This window comes from Neoarius graeffei, chromosome 27 (assembly GCF_027579695.1).
Source record: "Neoarius graeffei isolate fNeoGra1 chromosome 27, fNeoGra1.pri, whole genome shotgun sequence".
Classification (NCBI taxonomy): Eukaryota; Metazoa; Chordata; class Actinopteri; order Siluriformes; family Ariidae; genus Neoarius; species Neoarius graeffei.
In genome coordinates, this window is record NC_083595.1 from 38,970,906 (window position 1) to 38,994,657 (window position 23,752).

Genomic DNA, 23,752 nt, shown 5'->3' on the forward strand with positions numbered 1-23,752 from the left:
TGAAAATTTGTGAAATAAAAAAAATACAACAAAGGAGACCCTAAACTGTTGAGCAACTGAAATTTTTTTTATCAGACAAGAATGGGACAACATTTGACTTTCAAATCTACAGCAACTGGTCTCCTCAGTTCCCAAACGTTTACAGAGTGTTGTTTAAAGTAGAGGCGATGTTACACAGTGGTAAACATGACTCTGTCTCAACTTTTTGTTGTTGGCATCAAATTCAAAATGAGCATATATAAAAAAAAACAATAAAATTTCTCAGTTTCAACATATGTTGTCTTTGTACTATTGTCAATGAAATGGAGGGTTTCCAAGGTTTGCAAATCATCATCATTCTGTTTTTATTTATATTTTACACAGCGTCCCAACTTTTTTGGAAATGAAGTCTGCTGGGGGGGGCACGGTGGTGTAGTGGTTAGCGCTGTCGCCTCACAGCAGGAAGGTCCAGGTTCGAGCCCCGTGGCCGGCGAGGGCCTTTCTGTGCGGAGTTTGCATGTTCTCCCCGTGTCTGCATGGGTTTCCTCCGGGTGCTCCTGTTTCCCCCACAGTCCAAAGACGTGCAGGTTAGGTTAACTGGTGACTCTAAATTGACCGTAGGTGTGAATGTGAGTGTGAATGGTTGTCTGTGTCTATGTGTCAGCCCTGTGATGACCTGGTGACTTGTCCAGGGTGTACCCCGCCTTTCGCCCGTAGTCAGCTGGGATAGGCTCCAGCTTGCCTGCGACCCTGTAGAACAGGATAAAGTGGCTAGAGATAATGAGATGAGATGGGGAATTTCTCAGTTTCAACATATGATATGTTGTCTTTGTACTATTGTCAATGAAATGGAGGGTTTCCAAGGTTTGCAAATCATCATATTCTGTTTTATTTATATTTTACACAGCGTCCCAACTTTTTTGGAAATGAAGTCTGCTGGGGGCGGCACGGTGGTGTAGTGGTTAGCTCTGTCGCCTCACAGCAGGAAGGTCCGGGTTCGAGCCCCGTGGCCGGCGAGGGCCTTTCTGTGCGGAGTTTGCATGTTCTACCCGTGTCCGCGTGGGTTTCCTCCGGGTGCTCCGGTTTCCCCCAAAGACATGCAGGTTAGGTTAACTGGTGACTCTAAATTGACCGTAGGTGTGAATGTGAGTGTGAATGGTTGTCTGTGTCTATGTGTCGGCTCTGTGATGACCTGGCGACTTGTCCAGGGTGTACCCCGCCTTTCGCCCGTAGTCAGCTGGGATAGGCTCCAGCTTGCCTGCGACCCTGTAGAACAGGATAAAGCGGCTAGAGATAATGAGATGAGATGAAGTCTGCTGGGTTTTGTTCCAGAAATAAAGTGTGACCAGTCAAAGTATTCAGAATCTTGCAAGATGCTGAGTAAAACTTATCAGCTAATTTCCTTATAAAACTGAACAGATTGTACCTGAGACTACTATTTTTTTCATGAAGGGTTGTCTCACCAAATATTGACATTGTTTCAGTTATTACTGCTGGTTATAGTATTTTTTTAAAGGTAGAAATGTTTAATTTCTTTACTTTTGAAGGCATTCTTTGCATTTCTTTGCTTGTGGCTCAGACGTTTGCACAGTACTGTATAATGCTAGACAGAGTTTATGTAATGGTTTTATAAGTTTACAGTTAGTTGTGTATTGCATTTAGTTCTTTATATTATACACACTGAACATGATAATAGTGTAACAGAAAGTATATGCATAATAATACATCTTATAGTATTTAGGCATATGGTTAAGAGATAGTGAAGGGTTCATCGTTTTCTAAACATAGTTCCATTTGGAACCATCAGTGATTGTTAACCACCACTGTGGGGATCTATAGAGCTCCTTTAACGGTTCTCTTCTCTTCACATAATATTTTTCTAAGAGTAAAGAATGTTCTGTACTTTATCCTACTGTACGGTACTTCAATTATTCCTCAGGTATCTTATTCACATTACTGTTTTCAAACTACATAACAGTAATGTAACAGAATAACACACCACCTCTTGCATTATTACTCTTGTGAGATAATTTCATTGACTCGTGTATGTGTGGCTAAATAATGCTATACCACCATTTTCTGTAGAAAAGAATTTGAAATTAGAGAGATAATTTGTTTTCCTTTTCATCACAGTGAAATACAAAAAGATAAATGTACACCTCTTACTCTAGAGATGCACAACACACACACACACACAGGTTCGTCGTCTAGAAAAGTCTCTCAGTCCCTTTTCATTGTTTTCATTGCTTCTGTTCATTGTGTGTTTCGAGTGGATGGTTTATCTGGGCTTAGTTTCTCATTGCCCTACCCTCAAGCGCAATCCTAACAATAATCTTATGACGCATGCCAGCCCTCTGGCTATTGTTCAGTATACATACTGAATAGACAGAGTTAGGAAGAAAGAAGATCCTCCTGGTCCAGGTGCTGCCATGGAGACAGGGTTACGGCTGCAAAGCTTCAGAGACCTGTTTGGCAGGTATCGCCTCACAGGGGAATTATGTGTCGGAGGTTTTGCCAAAATGTATCTGAAACGGGTTCTTCCAGAAGAACGCATCTGTAAATAGAGCACAGATGTACAGTATGAGTGTTCACACACTTCCCTGTGCGTTAGCATGACGTGTTGCATGAGGTAGGGTTGATGTGGAGGTGTGGCCAACAGGTACTAGTTCAAGTTAAGTCAGTACCTGGATAACCTCAGGTGAGATAGAAACCTGATCGGCCATTTCAGTTCATCTTCAGATCCTATACGAATTATTTTCTTAAGCTGCTTCACCTTTACTTACTGATAAATCCAGGTAGGACAACATTCTTTTTTAGTGCTAGGATTTTGACTTTAAAAGATATAGTCGTAAAGGATATAGTAGAGAAAAGAAATAGTACAAAAATAATGAAAATGCTATGTAGGTGATAGATATTGTTAAAATTAACAGAGTTCATTAAACAATCTCTCAGCAATGATACTAGTATTGATTTATTTGATACCTGTGTTGATTTATTTGCTATACTGATGTAAAAAGGTTTAGACTGTATGTTAAATAACTTGTGTTGGTTCGTTGTTGTGTCTATTATTGTTGTGAGAAGCGGTTGAAAAAGAATACAGTAGAGTGTACTTTGTCAGCACTGTAACTCAAATGACAATGGTTTAACAAAGGTCACATCACACAGCTTTCCATGTATTCAAACAAGTACAATTTTACCCTTTCACAGCCTTCCCTGAACACATTCCTTTCTATTTACAGAGGGAAAAAAATATTTAGTAGTTCTCTGTATTTTTCATTTCGCCATTTTATGTATTAAACAAATTACAAATCCAAAACCTAAATCTTAAGTTGACTGTTTATGTGTTTCAAATCCTTAAATGTGATATATTAAAGATAGACTGCCTTTTAGATTTTTCAAGTTTAAGTCATAAAAAGAATTTTCCCTGACACCTAATTATTTTTGTTTAGTGGACCGAAAGCTACTGAATTTGAATCACAGATTTCCAATTTTACTATTTTTTTTTAATAGAACAATTAATGAATTTAGGGCCACATGGCCCTAAATTCTCTGCTATTTTTTCCTGCTTCACCATGACCCAAATCAAGATACTATGTCATGCATCACATGATGGGCTTTCCCTGTTCGCGCAAGGCATTGTGGGATACAAATTTGAAACAGGAGAGGAAAATGGAGGATGTGAGTGTGTGAATGAAACGTGAAAGACCGACTACAGTAACAAAGTGAGAAGAAAAGACGTTATGTTGCGAAGGAAAGGAAACGCAGGACCAAACTAATAAACATTGGCGGTCAGCGAGCACCTCGGTGCGATCAGTGCATGGTCAAAGGTAAACCAGTAGATGACAGTAATACAACACTGTGGATGCCAGCTGCCATAAAACCCAAAAGAAGAAGAAGAAGAACGTAAACCTGTGTATGCACACACGGACTTCCTGTGTCTGCTTGACTGTGCGAAGCTAGCGATTTCATGCACATTATTTGCTTGGGAATCTCCTCAAATTAAATAACTTCCCAGCCACAGAATGGCCTGATATTTTGTGAGATATTACAGAAATAAGCATATATCACAATGACCAATTTTCAGAGGGAACTAAATTTCACCGATTTTATGAAATCGAAAGGCCGTCTAGCTTTAAGTATTTATTTACATAACTGTGCTGTCACAGTTGTCAACTGTGCTGTCAATAGTGGTTGTCAACTGTGTGTTTCACAGCATGGCTGCGTGACTACTGTCAGAAATCAAGCTACAGTTGAGCCTGTAACCAGTTTGATGACCTGTGATATCATCTCTCTTTCTTTCATCCAGTTCACCTTACAATGCTAGTCATACTGGAAATTCATAGCTGCCTTTGTTTTTCTCTCTGGCACAGTGTGTGGAAATCATGTGATCAGACAGAAATGTTGCATTGATTCACTTCTGAATTTCCTTAGCAAACCGCAACAGATTATCTTGGGTGTATTAATTAATTAATCTAATGAGTGTAATTTTGATTTTGAAACATAGAGGCTGTAATTATAATTTTCTTTTTGTTGTTGATTTCATTTCCTCCTGAGATGACTCATGACATATAGCAGGCATTTAAGCCAAATAACTTCTCTTGCATCACAGTGTTGTTATACCCAACCCTGCATTTCGTAGTTAATTAATTAAAAATATTTGCATCAGTAAAATATGTAACATTAATTCATTAATGTTACATGCTTTACTGATTTTTTTTAATTAATCAACAACGTTAAATGGGAAAAGAAGGAAAATGCTGACAGATGTTGATTAAAACATTTGAGCTTGGCAAAAAGCAAACCAATAACTGCTCCTTATACTATTTTGTTTCTTTAATCAGGTAAAGCACGCAAACAAGATGTCTTCAGGCTTTGCCTTTGCCTTACTGCTGACCCTCCAGAGTCTCCAGCTGGTGTCCACAGAAACTGGTGAATTAATAACTCCACTAGTCAATGGGATACCTGATGAATGGAAAAGAGAAAGTAGTGTAATCACACCTGCAGTGGAACTCAGGATTTCTTCAGGCTCCATGACATTTAGTGGGGATGATGAATATCAAGCTGCCAACCAGAATGTTACAGCAGTCACAAGACAATATGATGATGATGGGAATACAACCCTATCATCTCAGACTCCACTCAACGTCAGCAGTAACCCAACAAAAACCAATAAAACCTCGATCCAGAAAAATAATACGAGTGATCTGGTCACACCAAACCCATACCTGGGATCGTCAGTCACCAGCAACAGCCATGTAAACCTCACAGAGACTTACAACACAACTCCAAATCCTGGGAATTCTATTACTATTAATACAACTACGACAAATACGACAACTACTAATGCAACTACTACGAATACCACAACTACGAATACAACTACTACAAATACAACTACTACTAATACATCTACTGCTAATGCAACTACTACTTCTGCTCCTGCTTTTAACATCACTCAGACCTCAGCATCAGCAGTCAGCGGGAACTTTACAACTACAAGTCCACCACAAGTTGGCAATTACACAGACTCTCCTCGTGAAAATTCAACAAATACAACTGTTTTTACGACAGCTACCATGGACAACCACACCAGTGTTGTCCTGCTGAATGAATCTAGCACTGCATCCATCACAACCATGAATGCCACTGGGGGACCTTTGGATGTCAGAGGAATCCTAGATAAAGGTCAGAACAAAACTCAAATGATTAACTCAAGGCTGAAAAAAAATTCTTTCTGACATTATTATTTATCTATCACTTCTCTAAGTTCCAAGCATTACTTGAGAGGGTGGTGTGCGCGCGCACGCGTGTGTGTTTGTTACACAAGGTCATGCTTCGGTAAAGGCTTTTGTATTTTGCCTTTTAAAAACCAGTGAATATCAAACAAGTGCGTGCAATTTGGTCCCGGAAAACTATCATCTAACACATCTCTTTTTTTTTTTCTTCACCTTTTCACCTCAGTGGACATCCTGTACTCCTACACTGTAATGAACTCATTGTAGTTTTGATTTTCTTTGTGTGTGTGTGTGACGAATACAGAAATGGTTCCATCTTAATTGGAAATGAGATCAACAAACAAGGAACAAAAGTTTCAATATCAGCTTGGAAATAGGATGCTTTATTCTTTCTGAGACATTGATATTGATTTTTAAGAAAAAAGTGCATCCATGGTCAAACAACACATCTCCTCATTTCCACCCTCAAGCTGTCCCACATTTTCAGTGTCTCGTTTCAGTTATACAACTCCCACCGGCTCAATGCGTAGGCTTCAGTTTCAGGGCTGGTTTGTCTCTTGTGCTGGACTGAGCTATCTGGTTACTGACACCTAACCTTAAAGCACAATGAGCGCTGTGTTCCCTCATCAAGTCCTGGGAGGGGTTGCGTCCCTGATCAGGAGCACACTAGTCTATGGATACTTAACCGCTGAGCTAACTTTATTATAGCCACTAAAATAAAGCAGAAAGGTGTTTTCCAAAACGAGCGATGACCTAAACCTGGGGAGATAACTATGAAGATAGAAAGAAATGACTGCAAAGAACAACTTTTAGAGAGCATGTAACATTGCTTCATTTGTTATGAAAACAATGCAGTTCAATCTGTTTAATATCTTTATCAACATTTTGTCTGATGATCAGCAATTAGCCTTGGTATAACTTAATCATGTATAATTATTTTGCAGGTCTGTCTTCAGATATTGAACAGAAAACTCAAGATCGGGCATGGGGAGTCATTCTGGGTATCGGTGTTGGAGTGGCTATCGTTGCCCTGGTGGTCTATATCATTGTCAAACGAAGGAACTCCAGAGATTTCTCACACAGGAAACTCGTGGAGGACATGCCACCTGAACCAGGTAACAACCAACTAGACATCATCCTCATTCTTTATGATCTTTGAAACAAATCAATAACTATTAAAGTGCAGGATTGTAGCTTTAATTAAGTAGCATTAACACCTCTACAGGGTAACCAACATAGCAGTCACAGCTCATGCTTTACAGTCTAGTGCAAAGGTCTTTGCATCCCACCATGAATGAAAATAAAAGAAAATGTACCTCTAATTTATAATTAGTAAATTAGTGTAATCTAATTCAGAAGTTCATTGATTTCGTGAAAAATGAAATCTAGTTGTGTTCTGTAACAACACAACAATCCAAAATATAAGGCATAATCAACAGAAAAATATCTTTCAATATAATTTTTCTATGACTTTCATTCCAGGCAAAGCTTATCCAGTCTGGTGGGAAGAATGTGTGAGATTAGATAATAATATTACTGAAGAGGGCGGCACGGTGGTGTAGTGGTTAGCGCTGTCACCTCACAGCAAGAAGGTCCGGGTTCGAGCCCCGTGGCCGGCGAGGGCCTTTCTGTGTGGAGTTTGCATGTTCTCCCCGTGTCCGCGTGGGTTTCCTCCGGGTGCTCCGGTTTCCCCCACAGTCCAAAGACATGCAGGTTAGGTTAACTGGTGACTCTAAATTGACCGTAGGTGTGAATGTGAGTGTGAATGGTTGTCTATGTGTCAGTCCTGTGATGACCTGGCGACTTGTCCAGGGTGTACCCCGCCTTTCGCCCGTAGTCAGCTGGGATAGGCTCCAGCTTGCCTGCGACCCTGTAGAACAGGATAAAGCAGTTGGAGATAATGAGATGAGATATTACTAAACTTTATATAGCCTCTGTCTGATTCAGACCACACCTTGTTGCAGCGATGATAGCTAATATTTCTGTGTAATTATGTACCTGACTTACCTGTTTTGTTCATTTCTTCTATTTACAGTTCTCCGATTGGACCACAGTGAGCCTCTGGATTTGAAATTTAATGGATTTGCATATTACAATCGTGGACTTCAAGGAGACAGTATCCAAATGACTAACTTTCCACGAGGACAGAATAACTAAAAAAAGTTTCCATGCCAAACAGACTGATATCATAAACTCAAACTTCATTTATTCTGTATTTTGATGATGTATTTAAAGGATCCTGATCAAGACAAAGAGGAGCGAATTGCCAAAAGTACTTTATCTATGGATGAGCAAAGATCCAAAGCTTATGGTGTTTTTTTCCCCCTCCTTTCAGATAGATGTCAGTTTAAAATGCTGGAAAGAACAGATTAATGAGTGTTGCTTTTGTAGTTCAGACGTTTTATTTTCTATATAGGAATGTGGTGCAGCGTTGTGTCTGCTTATATTATAAAATAACCCATATAACAATTATTAAAATAATTTTAAATTGGGAATAAAAATGATGAACTATCCCTGCTTATACGTACCACGACAGGCTGTATTGTATGCGATTTGAAATATTGTTATAATAATTAATATATAAATATTAAAAATGTTGAGGTTAAATCATTTAATAGGTGTATATACATTATAAGTCTGTAAATATTATCTCAAGAGTCTAGCAAGAAGATTTCTATAATAAAAATAAACAACAAATAATCTTGTTGCTCTCCTTACCATTCTTTTGATCTAAAAATTTGCAACTCATGGGATGTTTTTGTTAATGTGTAGGTGAACTGTCATAGACTCAAATTAGATATACCACTATGGCAATATGCTCATGTAGCTAGTAATGTAGGTCATTTATTTTTAATGGTGTTGTAATTATTTCTTCATAAATCTTAGATAAATCCTCAAGTGAATCCATACTGCAGATTTTACACCTTGATTTGAGTGATTGGAGTTATCCATCCTTCCCTCCCTTATCTATAAAGCTTATCCATCAGAGTTGTAGGGGAAGCTGGAGCCAATCCCAGCTAACTTCAGGTGAGAGTTGGGGTTCACCCTGGGCAGATCGCCAATCTGTGACAGGGCTAACACAGAGACGAACAACCATTCACACTCACACCTATGGGCAATTTAGAGTAACCAGTTGACCTAATCCACATGTCTTTGGACAGTGAGGGAAACTGGAGCACCTGACAAGGGATGAACCCATACAGGCATGGGGAGAACATGCAAACTCTGCACAGAAAGGTTCCAGTTCGCCAAGAGGTTTGAACCCATAACCTTTTTGCTGTACATTAGTTTGCAGCTTGCCAAGCATTAGTGAGTTTGGGGGCACTGAGCAAGCCCGGGGTGCAGTTGGAATTCTAATTTTTTTTTACCAACATTCTTTTTTATTGCTTTTATAACAAGACAACAGGAAAATACAAAGAAATACAGTTACATGTCTTGAACGAACATACCCCCCCCAACCCCCCATCACCCACTCTCCAAATTATTCCAGTTCTTGGTTAGGAATCAGGTTAGTAAGTTTGTCCATTTCAGTTCATTGAATAGGGAAAAAGAAAAATGTATTTCTGCCTCTATGTGAGGCAGTAGCCACAAAAATGCTATGTAACTTCATGTGTAAAATTGTACACATTATGTCCGACAGGGTTATGGTTGCTGAATTTCTGTTGGACAAGTAATCGTCTGGTTTTTTTGTGTTTGTTTTTTTCCTTTTTCCTCCAGCAGTATTCAGGCAGTGCGCATTCATGTGTTTTGGAAAGAGGCCTGAAGGGAGGGGGTGGGAGTTTTCGAATACATTCTTTTTTTTTTTCAAAACTTTATTTAGAACATATAGGTACAAACAAGGCGGCACGGTGGTGTAGTGGTTAGCGCTGTCGCCTCACAGCAAGAAGGTCTGGGTTCGAGCCCCGTGGCTGGCGAGGGCCTTTCTGTGCGGAGTTTGCATGTTCTCCCCGTGTCTGCATGGGTTTCCTCCGGGTGCTCCGGTTTCCCCCACAGTCCAAAGACATGCAGGTTAGGTTAACTGGTGACTCTAAATTGACTGTAGGTGTGAATGGTTGTCTGTGTCTATGTGTCAGCCCTGTGATGACCTGGCGACTTGTCCAGGGTGTACCCCACCTTTCGCCCGTAGTCAGCTGGGATAGGCTCCAGCTTGCCTGCGACCCTGTAGAAGGATAAAGCGGCTAGAGATAATGAGATGAGATGAGGTACAAACAAACAAACAAACAAACAAGGCACTTCAAAGTCACATACAGTTCCTTTTTTTGGTTCAGCAAAATAAAAATAATAATAAAATAAAGTAAAATAAAGAATAAACATAAAATATAAAGGGCTTTCTCATATTAACTTAAAGGTATCAAGTAATTAAAACAATTTAAAGGCTTTTTTATCATTAATAAAAATTAATGTGCTGGGCAGCATGGTGGTGTAAGTGGTTAGCATGGTCGCCTCACTGCAAGAAGGTTCTGGGTTCGGGGCCGGCGAGGGCCTTTCTGTGCGGAGTTTGCATGTTCTCCCCGTGTCCGCGTGGGTTTCCTCCGGGTGCTCCGGTTTCCCCCACAGTTCAAAGACATGCAGTTAGGTTAATATGGAATGACCTTGGGCTGAGCGAGGCACCTAACTCCCAACTGCTCCCCGGGCGCTGTTAGCATGGCTGCCCACTGCTCTGGGTATGTGTATGTGCTCATTGCTCACATGTGTGTGCATGTGTGTGTTCACTGCTTCAGATGGGTTAAATGCAGAGAGGAATTTCACAAGTGTGTGATGAATAAAGTTGTTTTTCTTCTTAATCAGCTTTAACGACTTACTTAGGACCTTAAGCTCATTCCTCCATCTAATCAGACAGGGTTTTGTTTTAAAATACCTGCATTTATGTATAAAGAATTTTCCAAGTATTAGAATACATTCAGGGCGGCACGGTGGTGTAGTGGTTAGCACTGTCGCCTCACAGCAAGAAGGTCCTAGGTTCGAGCCCAGCGGCCGGCGAGGGCCTTTCTGTGTGGAGTTTGCATGTTCTCCCCGTGTCCGCGTGGGTTTCCTCCGGGTGCTCCGGTTTCCCCCACAGTCCAAAGACATGCAGGTTAGGTTAACCGGTGACTCTAAATTGACCGTAGGTGTGAATGTGAGTGTGAATGGTTGTCTGTGTCTATGTGTCAGCCCTGTGATGACCTGGTGACTTGTCCAGGGTGTACCCCGCCTCTCGCCCATAGTCAGCTGGGATAGGCTCCAGCTTGCCTGCGACCCTGTAGGACAGGATCAGCGGCTACTGATAATGGATGGATGGATGAATTTTCCAAGTATTAGAATACATTCATGGCAGCATGGTGGTGCAGTGGTTAGTGCTGTCGCCTCACAGCAAGAAGGTCCTAGGTTCGAGCCCAGCAACCGACGAGGGCCTTTCTGTGTGGAGTTTGCATGTTCTCGCCGTGTCTGTGTGGGTTTCCTCCAGGTGCTCCGGGTTCCCCGACAGTCCAAAGACATGCAGGTTAGGCTAATTGGTGGCCGTAGGTGTGAATGGAGTGTGAATGGTTGTCTGTATCAGCCCTGTGATAACCTGGAGACTTGTCCAGGGTGTACCACGCCTCTCGCCCATAGTCAGCTGGGATAGGCTCCTGCGACCCTGTAGGACAGGATAAGTGGCTACAGATAATGGATAGATGGGTGGATGGAATACATTCAAAAACTAGTTCCCTCTTGCCAATGTTGCTTCCTCTACTTTTAACTCTTTACCCCTTAATGATGACATACCCGGTATGACGACCCCGTGTATATCCCATAATGACGACATAATGACCCCGGCATGTATGCACCATAATGATGACATTTGACGACTCTGAATTTGCCTCAAAATGTGTATTTTACCCTTTAAAAGTATCCCAGGTGAATATTTATGATAAAATGTATGAATTTTGAAAAGATAATTGAATGTTATATAAAGCATCTTTGTAAAGTTGCAGTAATCATTTATTGTACACCATTTGACATGAATTCTTCATGTAAAACGTGAAGATAGTTTTCACACAGGTATTACGCACCTTTCAGACACTACCTGTGAGTTGGTGAATGTTGAAACATAACTTTATGAGTGATTTTTGTATTGTGTCATGCCCTCTTTTCAAAAATGTATGATATGTCATGATTGTTTCAACATAATGAAGAAGAAAACTGATATGAACAAAACCTGTCTTTAGACTTTTTTCTTGTAAATATGTTCTCAGGGTGAACAGTATATACATATACAAGGGTGGCTGTAGCAACTGCTTTAAAGGGCACATCCTGGGTATATTTGGAGCAAGATCAATGTAATTCTCCTATTTTATATTAAACTTTGGTCAAATATCTGTCACATTTTGCATTTTGTGCAATTTTTTTTACCTTGCGCAATACCAGAAAAATTCAGTTGAAATCAAGTCATTTGAGGCGAATTGGTCCGCCTCTGAAAAAACTTGGCATTTGAATTTCCCGGGAAACATTGATTTTCGTGACGTCACATGCGGGACGCCTCCTTCTGAATCCCATGCCAGCGTTGGTTTGTTTATGAGAAAACGACCTGGTGGTTTTCTGCAAATTTCTTCAATGCTATCACGTAATTATTAAAATGGTTAACAGATGTATCGTAGGAGGGTGTAGCAACACCAATCTTGATGGGATTAGTACTCATCATTTTCCAAAAGACTGGACAATGAGAGAGAAATGGGAGCGCTTCGTGCGAGGCACCCGGAAAAACTGGCAACATGCAACAGACCACAGCATCATATGCAGGGCTTGCTTCATAAAGCCCAATGACTTTGAGAACTATTTGCAGTGGGAAATGGGCTTCAAGAAGCAACTTGATCTGAAAAAAGACGCAGTTCCATCTGTTAGAATGCCCAAAGCAACACCGTCTCCATTTGTGCCAGCATCACCAAAGGAGCCAGCCGCGTTCGTCTCCCCTGACAGAAGGCGAAGTGCCGCATCCACTGAGGCCCTCGAAGCCGAGGACCAAGCAGAGCCAAGAAAAAGACCAAGAAAATTGGCAATTCACAAGTTGACTGTTGCCAGGGTAAGAAATAAGAAAGACTATACTCTAAATTAGGTGTTCCTGTGTTTGTCTCTCAGCCTACTGACGGATCTGCACGTGACGTCACGAATCTGGATCAATCTGGCTCCAGACTCCCTTGGGATTTTTCCAGACGCGTTTTGTGATTTTATTTTTTTCTGCTGTAGACAGATGGCCTTGTGCAAGATTACCCTTCTGGATGAGTGTGTAAAGGGACATACTTTCATATAAAAAAACACCACTAAATTGGTCCAGGATATGCACTTTAAGGGGTCTTCTTCTTTTGGCTGCTCCCGATTAGGGGTTGCCACAGCGGATCTTTTGTCTCCATTGCTCCCTGTCTTCCGCATCCTTCTCTACCACTTTCATGTCCTCTCTCACCACATCCATGTATCTCCTCTCTGGCCTTCCTTGTTTTCGTGTGCCTGGCAGCTCCATCCTCAACATTCTCCTTCCCACATGCTCTGCATCTCTTCTCAGGATGTGCCCATACCATCTCAGTCTCATCTCTCTTAGCTTAATTCCCAAGCTTTCACCATGTGCTGTCCCTCTGATGTGCTCGTTCTTTATCCTGTCCAACCTTGTCACTCCCATCACAAACCTTAACACCCTCAACTCCGCCTCCTGTCTCTTTGTTAAGGGTACGGTCTCCAATCCGTACATCACAGCTGGTCTCACTATTGTCTTATACATCTTACCTTTCACTTTTGCTGGGACTTTCTTATCACAAATGACTCCCGCAATGCTCCACCCTGCCTGCATTCTCTTTCTCACCTCACTATTGCAGCCCCCCATTTTCCTGCAAAGTTGACCCCAGGTACTTGAATTCACCAACTTTCTTTAGATTAGATTAGATTAGATTAGATTAGATTAGATAAAACTTTATTGATCCCTTTGGGAGGGTTCCCTCAGGGAAATTAAGATTCCACCAGCATCATTACAGATAAACAGAGAAAAACTCACCGTCTCTAGCCGCTTTATCCTGTTCTACAGGGTCGCAGGCAAGTTGGAGCCTATCCCAGCTGACTATGAGCAGAAGGCAGGGTACACCCTGGACAAGTCATCACAGGGCTGACACATAGACAACCATTCACACCTACGGTCAATTTAGAGTCACCAGTTAACCTAACCTGCATGTCTTTGGACTGTGGGGGAAACCGGAGCAAACCCACGCAGACAACATGCAAACTCCACACAGAAAGGCCCTCGCCGGCCACAGGCCTCGAACCCGGACCTTCTTGCTGTGAGGCAACAGCACTAACCACTACACCACCGTGCCACCCTAGAAAAAAACTTCTAGATAAATGAAAATAAATTATTTACATATACAAATACATTATATTGCCAAAAGTATTCGCTCACCTGCCTTGACTCACATATGAGCTTAAGTGACATCCCATTCCTAATTCATAGGGTTCAATATGACGTCGGTCCACCCTTTGCAGCTAGAACAGCCTCAACTCTTCTGGGAAGGCTGTCCACAAGGTTTAGGAGTGTGTTTATGGGAATTTTTGACTATTCTTCCAGATTATCCAGCGCATTTGTGAGGTCACACACTGATGTTGGACGAGAAGGCCTGGCTCTCAGTCTCCACTCTAATTCATCCCAAAGGTGTTCTATCGGGTTGAGGTCAGGACTCTGTGCAGGCCAGTCAAGTTCGTCCACACCAGACTCTGTCATCCATGTCTTTATGGACCTTGCTTTGTGCACTGGTGCACAGTCATGTTGGAAGAGGATGGGGCCAGCTCCAAACTGTAAAAACAGTCTGCATGCCTAGGTGCTTGATTTTATACACCTGTGGCCATGGAAGTGATTGGAACACCTGATTCCGATAATTTGGATGGGTGAGCAAATACTTTTGGCAATATAGTGTATAAAAAGAATAAGATATGGGGAAGGGGGCGGCACGGTGGTGTAGTGGTTAGCGCTGTCGCCTCACAGCAAGAAGGTCCTGGGTTCGAGCCCCTGGGCTGGCGAGGGCCTTTCTGTGTGGAGTTTGCATGTTCTCCCCGTGTCCGCGTGGGTTTCCTCCGGGTGCTCCGGTTTTCCCCACAGTCCAAAGACATGCAGGTTAGGTTAACTGGTGACTCTAAATTGACCGTAGGTGTGAATGTGAGTGTGAATGGTTGTCTGTGTCTATGTGTCAGCCCTGTGATGACCTGGCGACTTGTCCAGGGTGTACCCCGCCTTTCGCCCGTAGTCAGCTGGGATAGGCTCCAGCTTGCCTGCGACCCTGTAGAACAGGGTAAAGCGGCTAGAGATAATGAGATGAGATGAGATGAGATATGGGGAAGAGAGAGAGGGGGAAAGAAAAGGGGGCGGGGCAGCAGGAGAGATATTGCACTTTATATTGCACATTCTCCGGTATTGTTTATTGTCAGGCTAGGCTACTGCTCCTTCCCGTCCTCTGTCCTCCTGTTACCCCTCCTCCCCCCCAGAGAGGAGTTGTACAGTCTGATGGCGTGAGGGACAAAGGAGTTTTTAAGTCTGTTCGTCCTGCACTTGGGAAGGAGCATTCTGTCACTGAACAGGCTCCTCTGGTTGCTGATGACGGTGTGCAGAGGGTGACTGGCATCGTCCATGATGTTCAGTAGTTCTCTGCCACCGTCACCAGAGAGTCCAGCTTCATGCCGACCACAGAGCCTGATCAGTTTGTCCAGCCTGGGTGTGTCCTTCTTGGATGTGCTGTCCCCCCCCCAGCACACCACTTTACGTCTACTCCTTGCATTTTCACTACCATTCTCATTGATGCACATGTGTTCTGTTTTGCTACTCCTCACCTTCATTCCAATGCTAGAGTTAATATTCGGTTCTTCCAGTTCTGTAGGTGGCGCTAGAGGGATTCGGTTATTCGCGTTCTGCTTTGTTACCCTACTGAAGAAGAAAGGCGGAAGTTGGCGTGTTTATTTGTTATTGTCGATTCGCCTGAGAGCTGGAATGAAATGAACCTCGGAAATGATTAAAACCGAAAAAATCCTCCATTTAAAGTGTTCACGGGGAAGAAAGGTTCGTGTGGTCAGAGAGCATTACCTGAGGGAGCAGGTTCCATGCGGAAGCGCTCTGTGTCAGGCGGAATGTCCACACGGTGAGAGCAACATGAGCTGCAGTGATGGGCGACACCACAGAAATATATTCTCCACTTTTCCCCCTTGAAAAATCAAAAGTATTCTTCACCTAGTCTGTATTTTTTCCCTTCCTTATTTACCGACATATCAAAGTAGACTTCATACAGGTTTACACCAACAGAACTGGCACAATTCAGATAAACTATTTGTACAACCTTCTCCATTATATATAAAATTTGGGCTCCATTCCGGCCTCTAATAAAGAGAGACTTGATTTTAGACGCCCTGTATTTAGTTTGAGTTTTTACTTCAGGTTATTTTAGCATGTACAGTGGCATGCAAAAGTTTAGGCACCCTTACTGAAAATGCCTGTTACTGTGAATACAACCCCAATTCCAAAAAAGTTGGCATGCTGTATAAACTGTCAAGAAAAACAGAATGCAATAATTTGCAAATCATGGAAACCCTATATTTCATTGCGAATAGTAAATGTTGAAGCTGAGAATTTTTTTTTTTTTGTAAAATATATGCTCATTTTGAATTTGATGTCAGCAACACGCTTTAAAAAAGTTGGGACAGGGGCGTGTTTAATCACCTCTACTTTTAACAACACTCTGTAAACGTTTGGGAACTGAGGAGACAATTGCTGTAGTTTTGAAAGAGAAATGTTGTCCCGTTCTTGCCTGAGATACAATTTCAGTTGCACAACAGTTCGGGGTCTCCTTTGTTGTATTTTGCACTTCATAATGCGCCAAATGTTTTAAATGGGAGACAGGTCTGGATTGCAGCAGGCCATTTTAGCACCCTGACTCTTTTACTATGGAGCCATGCGGTTTTAATGTGCACAGAAAGCAGTTTGGCATTGTCTTGCTGAAAGAAGGAAGGCCTTCCCTGAAAAACATGTTGTCTGGATGGCAGCATCTGAAATGTGTATACGGGTTGTTTTACAATCAGGGTACAAAGTTTGTGTCACAGGGGTCCAAAATTCAAATTGATTCAAACTGGTTCTTGTACCAGTTTTTAAGTGAAGGACAAGTTAAAGAACAGATAGGCATGTGTAATAGTTTGTATTATAACAAGATTAAGTGTAGCTTTAAGCTGGGAGAAACAAATGAAGTGATTCTCGGAGAGGACGGTTTTTTTTGACAATTCAGAATCCACTACTAACATAGTGCTTTTAAATATAAGGCTGTAAGCTTTGTGTTAGTTGTCTCTAATATTTATGTCCCAATATCTTGACCACATTTTAGGATGAAAATAATCATTTTAGATATGTTATTTTGTATTGAAAAATTAGCTGTCTTGGAGAGGACATTTTTTTGACACAATTACATACTAATTTGATCAAAATAGTCTGAAAACTTACTGGCATTCAACATTAAAACTTAACTATGTTTCCAATGATATGGAACCAAATATTTATTTTATGGTATAAAGAATGATTTAAGTGCATCCCTTTTGGAGCTACCTGTGGTCAAAAAAGCACTTTTTCTAAATGACACGAGTAATTTTGCCAAATATGACATATTGCCATACATTCACCAAAAATAACGTTATCACCAGATTTTTTTTTTTTGCATGGTAAATAGAGCTATCACAGGGCTACAATAAACAGCCAAGTTTATTTAGTCAAGCCTTTTGATATTGAAGATAATAAGTGTTAAATGTGATTTTTAGCTTGCGTACCCTGATTGTAAAACAACCCATATATCATTCAGCATTAATGATACCTTCCCAGATGTACAAGCTACCCATGTCATGTGCACTAATGCACCCTCATACCATCACAGATGGGCAATTCCATGTAAATGTCAACCTCACCATGCAAAAATAAAGCAACATGTAATACATCAAAACCACTCCCAGAGATATCACCTAGGCCTGTATTTTACAGATGTGAATAAGTTGAACCAATTTGTAACCAACCTAATGTGTCACTGTCAGTCTTTCTTTCTTATAATGTAAAACCCAAGCTAAAATCAACTTTGATCATGTACAATTCTATATTACTGCCACAAGCCACAGAAATGTATGCTAAAATCCACAAAACAGCAAAACAATAGCCATCCTAAATATTATTTAAGAACTTTGATAGTTTTAGCTGATATTTAGAGAGTTTTTCAAAGGGTTATGGTGGTTAAATTGCTGATTTTCTAAACATATGCCATGTCTATTTCAGACGCGTCACATCCGTAACGGAATTTCGTCACATCCATAAAGCTGACTTTTCCTTCCGAAACTCTGCATGAAATAAAAAATATTTTAAACAAAGATTTTTTAATATTCACCTTGGACCCCTCTATCAAACGGATATCTCCATTTCGACATTAGGTTTACAATTTCACAGAGTTTGATAAAAATGTACAGTCACCCAAGAAAAGTGATACTTTTTCTGTCACATCCATAATGCATCTTTTATTGGCATTTTCTGGCATGCCCTAGATGTACTATGGGAATTGTTCTTGTTCTATCACTTCTCCAGTATGGTACAGCCTTAAAATATGCAACACCTGTTTAAATACTGGGAGACAATAAAACATGCACTGGGTCATTTGTTGCCATTTTGAGTTCAAGTGTCGCGTCCATAACGCTGGAATTGCTCAGATGCTGCTTTTGAACTGTACACTGATAACAAGCCGGATGGTCCCTCTCCTCTTTAGCCTGGAGGACGTGGTGTCCATGATTTCTAAATAGAATTTCTACTTTTGATTCATCAGACCTCGGGACAATTTTCCACTTTGCCTCAGTCCATCATAAAAGATCTCAGGTCAAGAGAAGGTGGCGGTGTTTCTGGATATTGTTTATATCTGGTTTTAACTTGCATTTGTGGATGCAGTAATAAACTGTTTTCACAGATGATGGTTTCCTCAAGCATTCCTGACCCCATGCAGTGATTTCTAATGCAGACATGTGTCTGCTTTTAATGCAGTGTCTCCTGAGGGCCTGAAGATCACAGGCATCCAATGTCAGTTTTCAGCCTTGTCTCTTGTCTACAGAGATTTCTCCAGATTCTCTGAATCTTTTCATGATATTATGTACCATAGATGATGTGATCCCCAAATTCTTTGCAATTTTACATTGAGGAACGTTATTCTTAAATTGTTGCACTGTTTGCCCATGCAGTTTTTCACTGAGTGGTGAACCCATCCCCATCTTTACTTCTGAGAGATTCTCTCTGGGATGTTCTTCCCCAATCATGTTACTGACCTGTTGCCAATTAACCAAATTATTATTATTTTTTTTATCATTACACAACTTTTTCAGCCTTTTGTTGCCGCTGTCCCAACTTTTTTGAAATGTGTTGCTGACATCAATGTCAAAATGAGCATATATTTTTCAAAAAACAATGAAATTTCTCAGTTTCAACATTTGATATGTTGTCTTTGTACTATTTTCAATGAAATATCGGGTTTCCATGATTTGTAAATTGTCATATTCTGTATTTATTTATGTTTTACACAGTGTCCCAACTTTTTTGGAATTGGGGTTGTAGTTAAGTGAGCAGAAGATGAACTGATCACCAAAAGGCATGAAGGTAAAGACAAGACATTTCAGTGTTTTCTGCAAGATTTGTGTATTATTTTTGTTTTGTACAATTGGAGAGTGAAAAAAGAAAAGGAACACCATGCGAAAGTTTGAGCACCCCAATACATTTGAGTTCAGGTAACTTTTACCGAGGTTCCAGACCTTAATTAGCTGATTGAGCTGTGGCTTGTTCAACTTCTTCATTAGGAAAGGTCAGATGATGCAGATTTCAAAGCTGTATAAATTCTCTGACTCCTCAAACTTGTCCCTAAAATCAACAGCCATGGGCTCCTCTAAGCAACTCCCTCGCATTCTGAATAATAAAATAATTGATGCTCACAAAGCAGGAGAAGGCTACAAGAACGTAGCAAACTGTTTTCAGGTAGCTGTTTCCTCAGATTGTAATATTATTAAGAAATGGCAGTTAACAGAAACAGTGGAGATCAAGGTGAGGTCTGGAAGATGAAGAAAACTTTCTGAAAGAACTGCTCGTTGGATTGCTAGAAAGGCAAATAAAACTCCCTGTTTGACTGCAAAAGACCTTCAGAAAGATTTAGCAGACCCTGGAGTGGTGGTGCACTGTTCTACTATGCAGCGACACCTGAACAAATATGACCTTCATGGAAGACTCATCAGAAGAAAAACCTTTCCTGCATCCTAGCCACAAAATTCAGCGTCTGAAATTTGCAAATGAACATCGAAATAATCCTGATGCATTTTGGAAACAAGTCCTGTGGACTGATGAAATCAAAATAGAACTTTTTGGCCACGATGTGCAAAGGTATGTTTGGAGAAAAAAGGGTGCCAAATTCCAGGAAAAGAACGCCTCTCCAACTCTGAAGCATGGGTGTGGATCGATCATGCTTTGGGGTTGTGTTGCAGCCAGTGGCACAGGGCACATTTCATTGGTCGAGGGAAGCATGGATTCGAATAAATACCAGCAAATTCTGGAAGCAAACATCATACCATCTGTAAAAAAGTTGAAGTTAAAAAGAGGATGGGTCCTACAATAAGACGATGATCCAAAAACGCCTCAAAATCTACAATGGAATACCTCAAGAGGCACAAGCTGAAGGTTTTGCCCTGGCCCTCACAGTCCCCTGACCTAAACATCATTGAAAATCTGTGGATAGATCTCAAAAGAGCAGTGCATGCAAGACAGCCCAAGAAACTTGTAGAACTGGAAGCCTTTTGCAAGGACAAATGTGTGAAAATCCCCCAGGAAAGAACTGAAAGATTATTAGCTGGCTACAAAAAGTGTTTACAAGCTGTGATACTTGCCAAAGGAGGGTGTTACTAGGTACTAACCATGCAGGGTGCCCAAACTTTTGCTTCGGGCCCTTTTCCTTTTTTGTCATTTTGAAAATGTAAAAGAAGAAAAAAAAATTGCTTAAAATATAAAGGGAATGAGTCATCTTTATGCCTTTTGGAGATCATTTCATCTTCAACTTGCTTAACTGTTCACAGTAACAGCAATTTTGACCAGGGGTGCCCAAACTTTTTCATACCACTGTAATTATTCAAAAGAGGTATTAGGACGCCCTTTCCTTCAACAGAAAATTTGATTTACAATTGAGAAGAATCTTAGAACAACCAACAGAACAGGATAAGCAGCTACAGATAATTGATGGATGGAAGTCTCTTCACTGAGGTTGGATTTCCAAGATTCAGGATTACTTTATTTTATTATTTTTTTTTTAGAGATTTTTTTGGGGCTTTTTTCACCTTTTTTGGATAGGACAGTGTAGAGACAGGAAATGAGCGGGAGAGAGAGACGGGGAGGGATTGGGAAATGACCTCGGGCCGGAATCGAACCCGGGTCCCCGGATTTATGGTATGGCGCCTTATCCACCTGAGCCACGATCAAGTCTTCATGATAACTTCAACAAAACAGACTTCATGCTAAACCTGTAATGAATTTCCTGGTTACACAGTTATACTTTGTGATTATATAGGACACAGTTATAGAAGCAAGTAATTTTTTATAATCATGCTATCGGTTATCACCCACATGAGGATGGGTTCCCTTTTGAGTCTGAGTCCTCTCAAGGTTTCTCCCTCATGGGTTTCTCCTTGCCACCATCGCCACAGGCTTGCTCATCAGGGATAAAATTAGTTCATGTTTAAAGTCTTTAATTTTCTTTAAAGCTGCTTTGTAATAACGTCTGTTGCTAAAATCACTATACAAATAAACTTGACTTGATAAAGAACAAGCACATCTTCAGTAACTGCTTTACCTTGGTCAGCCGAGGCGTTTATACACCCTGACTGGGACTCCAGTCCATCACAGGGCCCCATGACACCTACGGCAATTTAGCATTGTCCACCTACTGGCATGTTTTTGGGATGTGGGAGGAAACTGAAGTGGACAAAGGGGGGAGCATGCAAACCTTCACACTGAGCTCAGGATGGAACTGGAGACCCCTGAGCTTTGGTCATCAATGCTACGGTGAAACCCTTGTACACAGTATTGTTTTTATATTATACTCATGCTAAATATTGCATTTATGCTCACACAGATGGCAAGCTGCTGTCTGGAGATGTGACTCATTATGTGGTGCCAGATGCTGGAGTAGTGAGGGACTTCCTGGAGGTTCTGGAGTTCAGGGAGTTTCACGGGGTTGTATTTATGCAGACAGCATGCCAAGCTTTACAAAACACACGTGGGCGCAGGTACACCACTAAACACTATGTGTTATTCAAAAGCCTTACATAAATACTATTGTCACTCATAAGTAAACCACTCAGGTGCATGGGACTTTTCCCTTGTATAGAAAATGAAAATCTAAAATTTGATATGTCTCTCATGAGAGTTTTGGTGTTTTGCTGCTGTCATCCATTGTTGTACAGGCACTATAACAGGCTGCGTGCTCTCCTGAAGGACCCTCGGTATGACTGTGTCCTGTTTGCCAATGAGTTTCAGCAGTTTTCCTACTGTGCCCGGGACAAAGGAGAAACACAAGAGAAATGGCAAACGAGGTAAGACATGTTGGTGTGTTGTCAGCTTGTTTGGTGAGTAGTTAACCCTCTGGGGTCTGAGGGTATTTTCTGGCACTCTAATGATTTTGGCATGATCTGATTTTGTTGTGAATTTCAACAAATCTAAGCAGTATTTTCAAAGTCATATGACTTTTTTTGTATTCAGCACAAGTTCAGCTACAATAATATCCATGTAGTATGTGTGTCATGATTGTACTTAAAAAAAAATAATGGATAAATGAAGATGTTGTAAAAAGCAGTTTGAGAACTGTGGAATGTGTGAAAAAACATGACCTTACCCATTGCGTCGAACCGTTTTGGTCACCTGAGGTGATTCTGTTCAGTCTTAGGAATGGATCAGGCACAAAAACTTAAATCTGTGCCATTGATTTGGACAATTAACTGGCCATCAAAAAAAAATTTATGTCCTAATGTTCTGGGATAAAGGGTTGGCAGTGGGAAGGGTATTCAATGAGAAGGGTAAAAAATTCCATTCCATTCAATGAGAAGAGTGAAAACCCCTCCCACTGCCAACTCTTAATCCCATCAGATTAACTCTTAGGGCCTCTGCATGCTCTTACGACAAGGCTTTCGCAGATAGCTTTTCGCAGACAGTTGTAATTTATCGTTGAGCGGGGAGTAATAGGCGTGCGCGATGTTATTCACCGCCACAATGCAAGGGGGCGCGAAATCGCTAGGAGTAGTTGGTGGGTGAGGTTAGTGGAGTGTTTATCCTCCGGTTACTTATAATGACTAGAACTGGAGTCGTATAGATGTACGTACTTCCTCACTTCCTCGATCAACCGCTCTTCGTGCTGCTCCATCTTCGCTCGTGTTTTTAAAAATGGCGATAGTGAAAACAAACCAAACCGGGAAATAGGGAAGCGGAAGTGCGTGTACAGCGGATGTAGAGTGGACCAATCAGAGGCCTCTTGTCTGCGAGGCTTCTGTGGTGGTCACAATTTTTGGGAGGTGCGCGCAGAGCGTCTGCGAAGGGGGGGGCTACGCAGACGCCATCTGCGACGCCATCTGCGAGGACTGCGTTGTCAGCATAAATTGGCCTTTAATCCCATCAGGTCAAGTCACAATGGGTAAGGTCATGTTTTTTCACACATTCCAACACAGGCCTAAAACTGCTTTTTACAACACCTTCATTTATCTGGTATTTGACTTTATTTTGGTATTTGACTCTATTCAGTGTTTTGACATTAATTCTTGTACTATTTTACTCAGTTCAGAGCCATGACCTACTCTGTTACACAATTACTGTGTTATTTTGCTCCGGCTTCAAATTTTACTCTCTAAACTCAAAATAGAGCAAAATTAACTATTTTGAGGAAAATACTTTTGACTCTGGAAAACATTGCTCAGTCATTTTCCCTGTGTATGCACTACTATCAGCCGATCTGCTTATAATAAATAGGAGAAATATTTAC

General features: G+C 41.1%; 2 protein-coding genes across 3 annotated transcripts in view; both read left to right on the top strand.

Annotated features, from left to right (window-relative positions):
* The first annotated feature begins 2,656 nt into the window (after nt 1-2,656).
* On the top strand, nt 2,657-8,414 carry muc15 (mucin 15, cell surface associated). The gene is made up of 4 exons (XM_060911313.1): nt 2,657-2,774; nt 4,821-5,664; nt 6,659-6,829; nt 7,750-8,414. The coding sequence occupies exons 2-4, from the start codon at nt 4,839-4,841 to the stop codon at nt 7,869-7,871; spliced, it is 1,119 nt and encodes a 372-aa protein (XP_060767296.1). The 5' UTR covers nt 2,657-2,774; nt 4,821-4,838; the 3' UTR covers nt 7,872-8,414.
* A 7,209-nt stretch (nt 8,415-15,623) lies between these two features.
* The window catches only part of dis3l (DIS3 like exosome 3'-5' exoribonuclease), a 30,418-nt gene continuing 22,289 nt past the window's right edge, over nt 15,624-23,752 (top strand). Inside the window, exons 1-4 of one of the 2 annotated variants that reach the window (XM_060911810.1) lie at nt 15,764-15,832; nt 19,275-19,347; nt 21,857-22,010; nt 22,188-22,316. In XM_060911810.1, the coding sequence (XP_060767793.1) occupies nt 21,967-22,010; nt 22,188-22,316 (173 nt within the window). In that variant the 5' untranslated portion in view covers nt 15,764-15,832; nt 19,275-19,347; nt 21,857-21,966. Of the gene's footprint in view, nt 15,833-19,274; nt 19,348-21,856; nt 22,011-22,187; nt 22,317-23,752 lie in introns of both variants that reach the window. The other variant, XM_060911809.1, reaches the window with a different exon arrangement.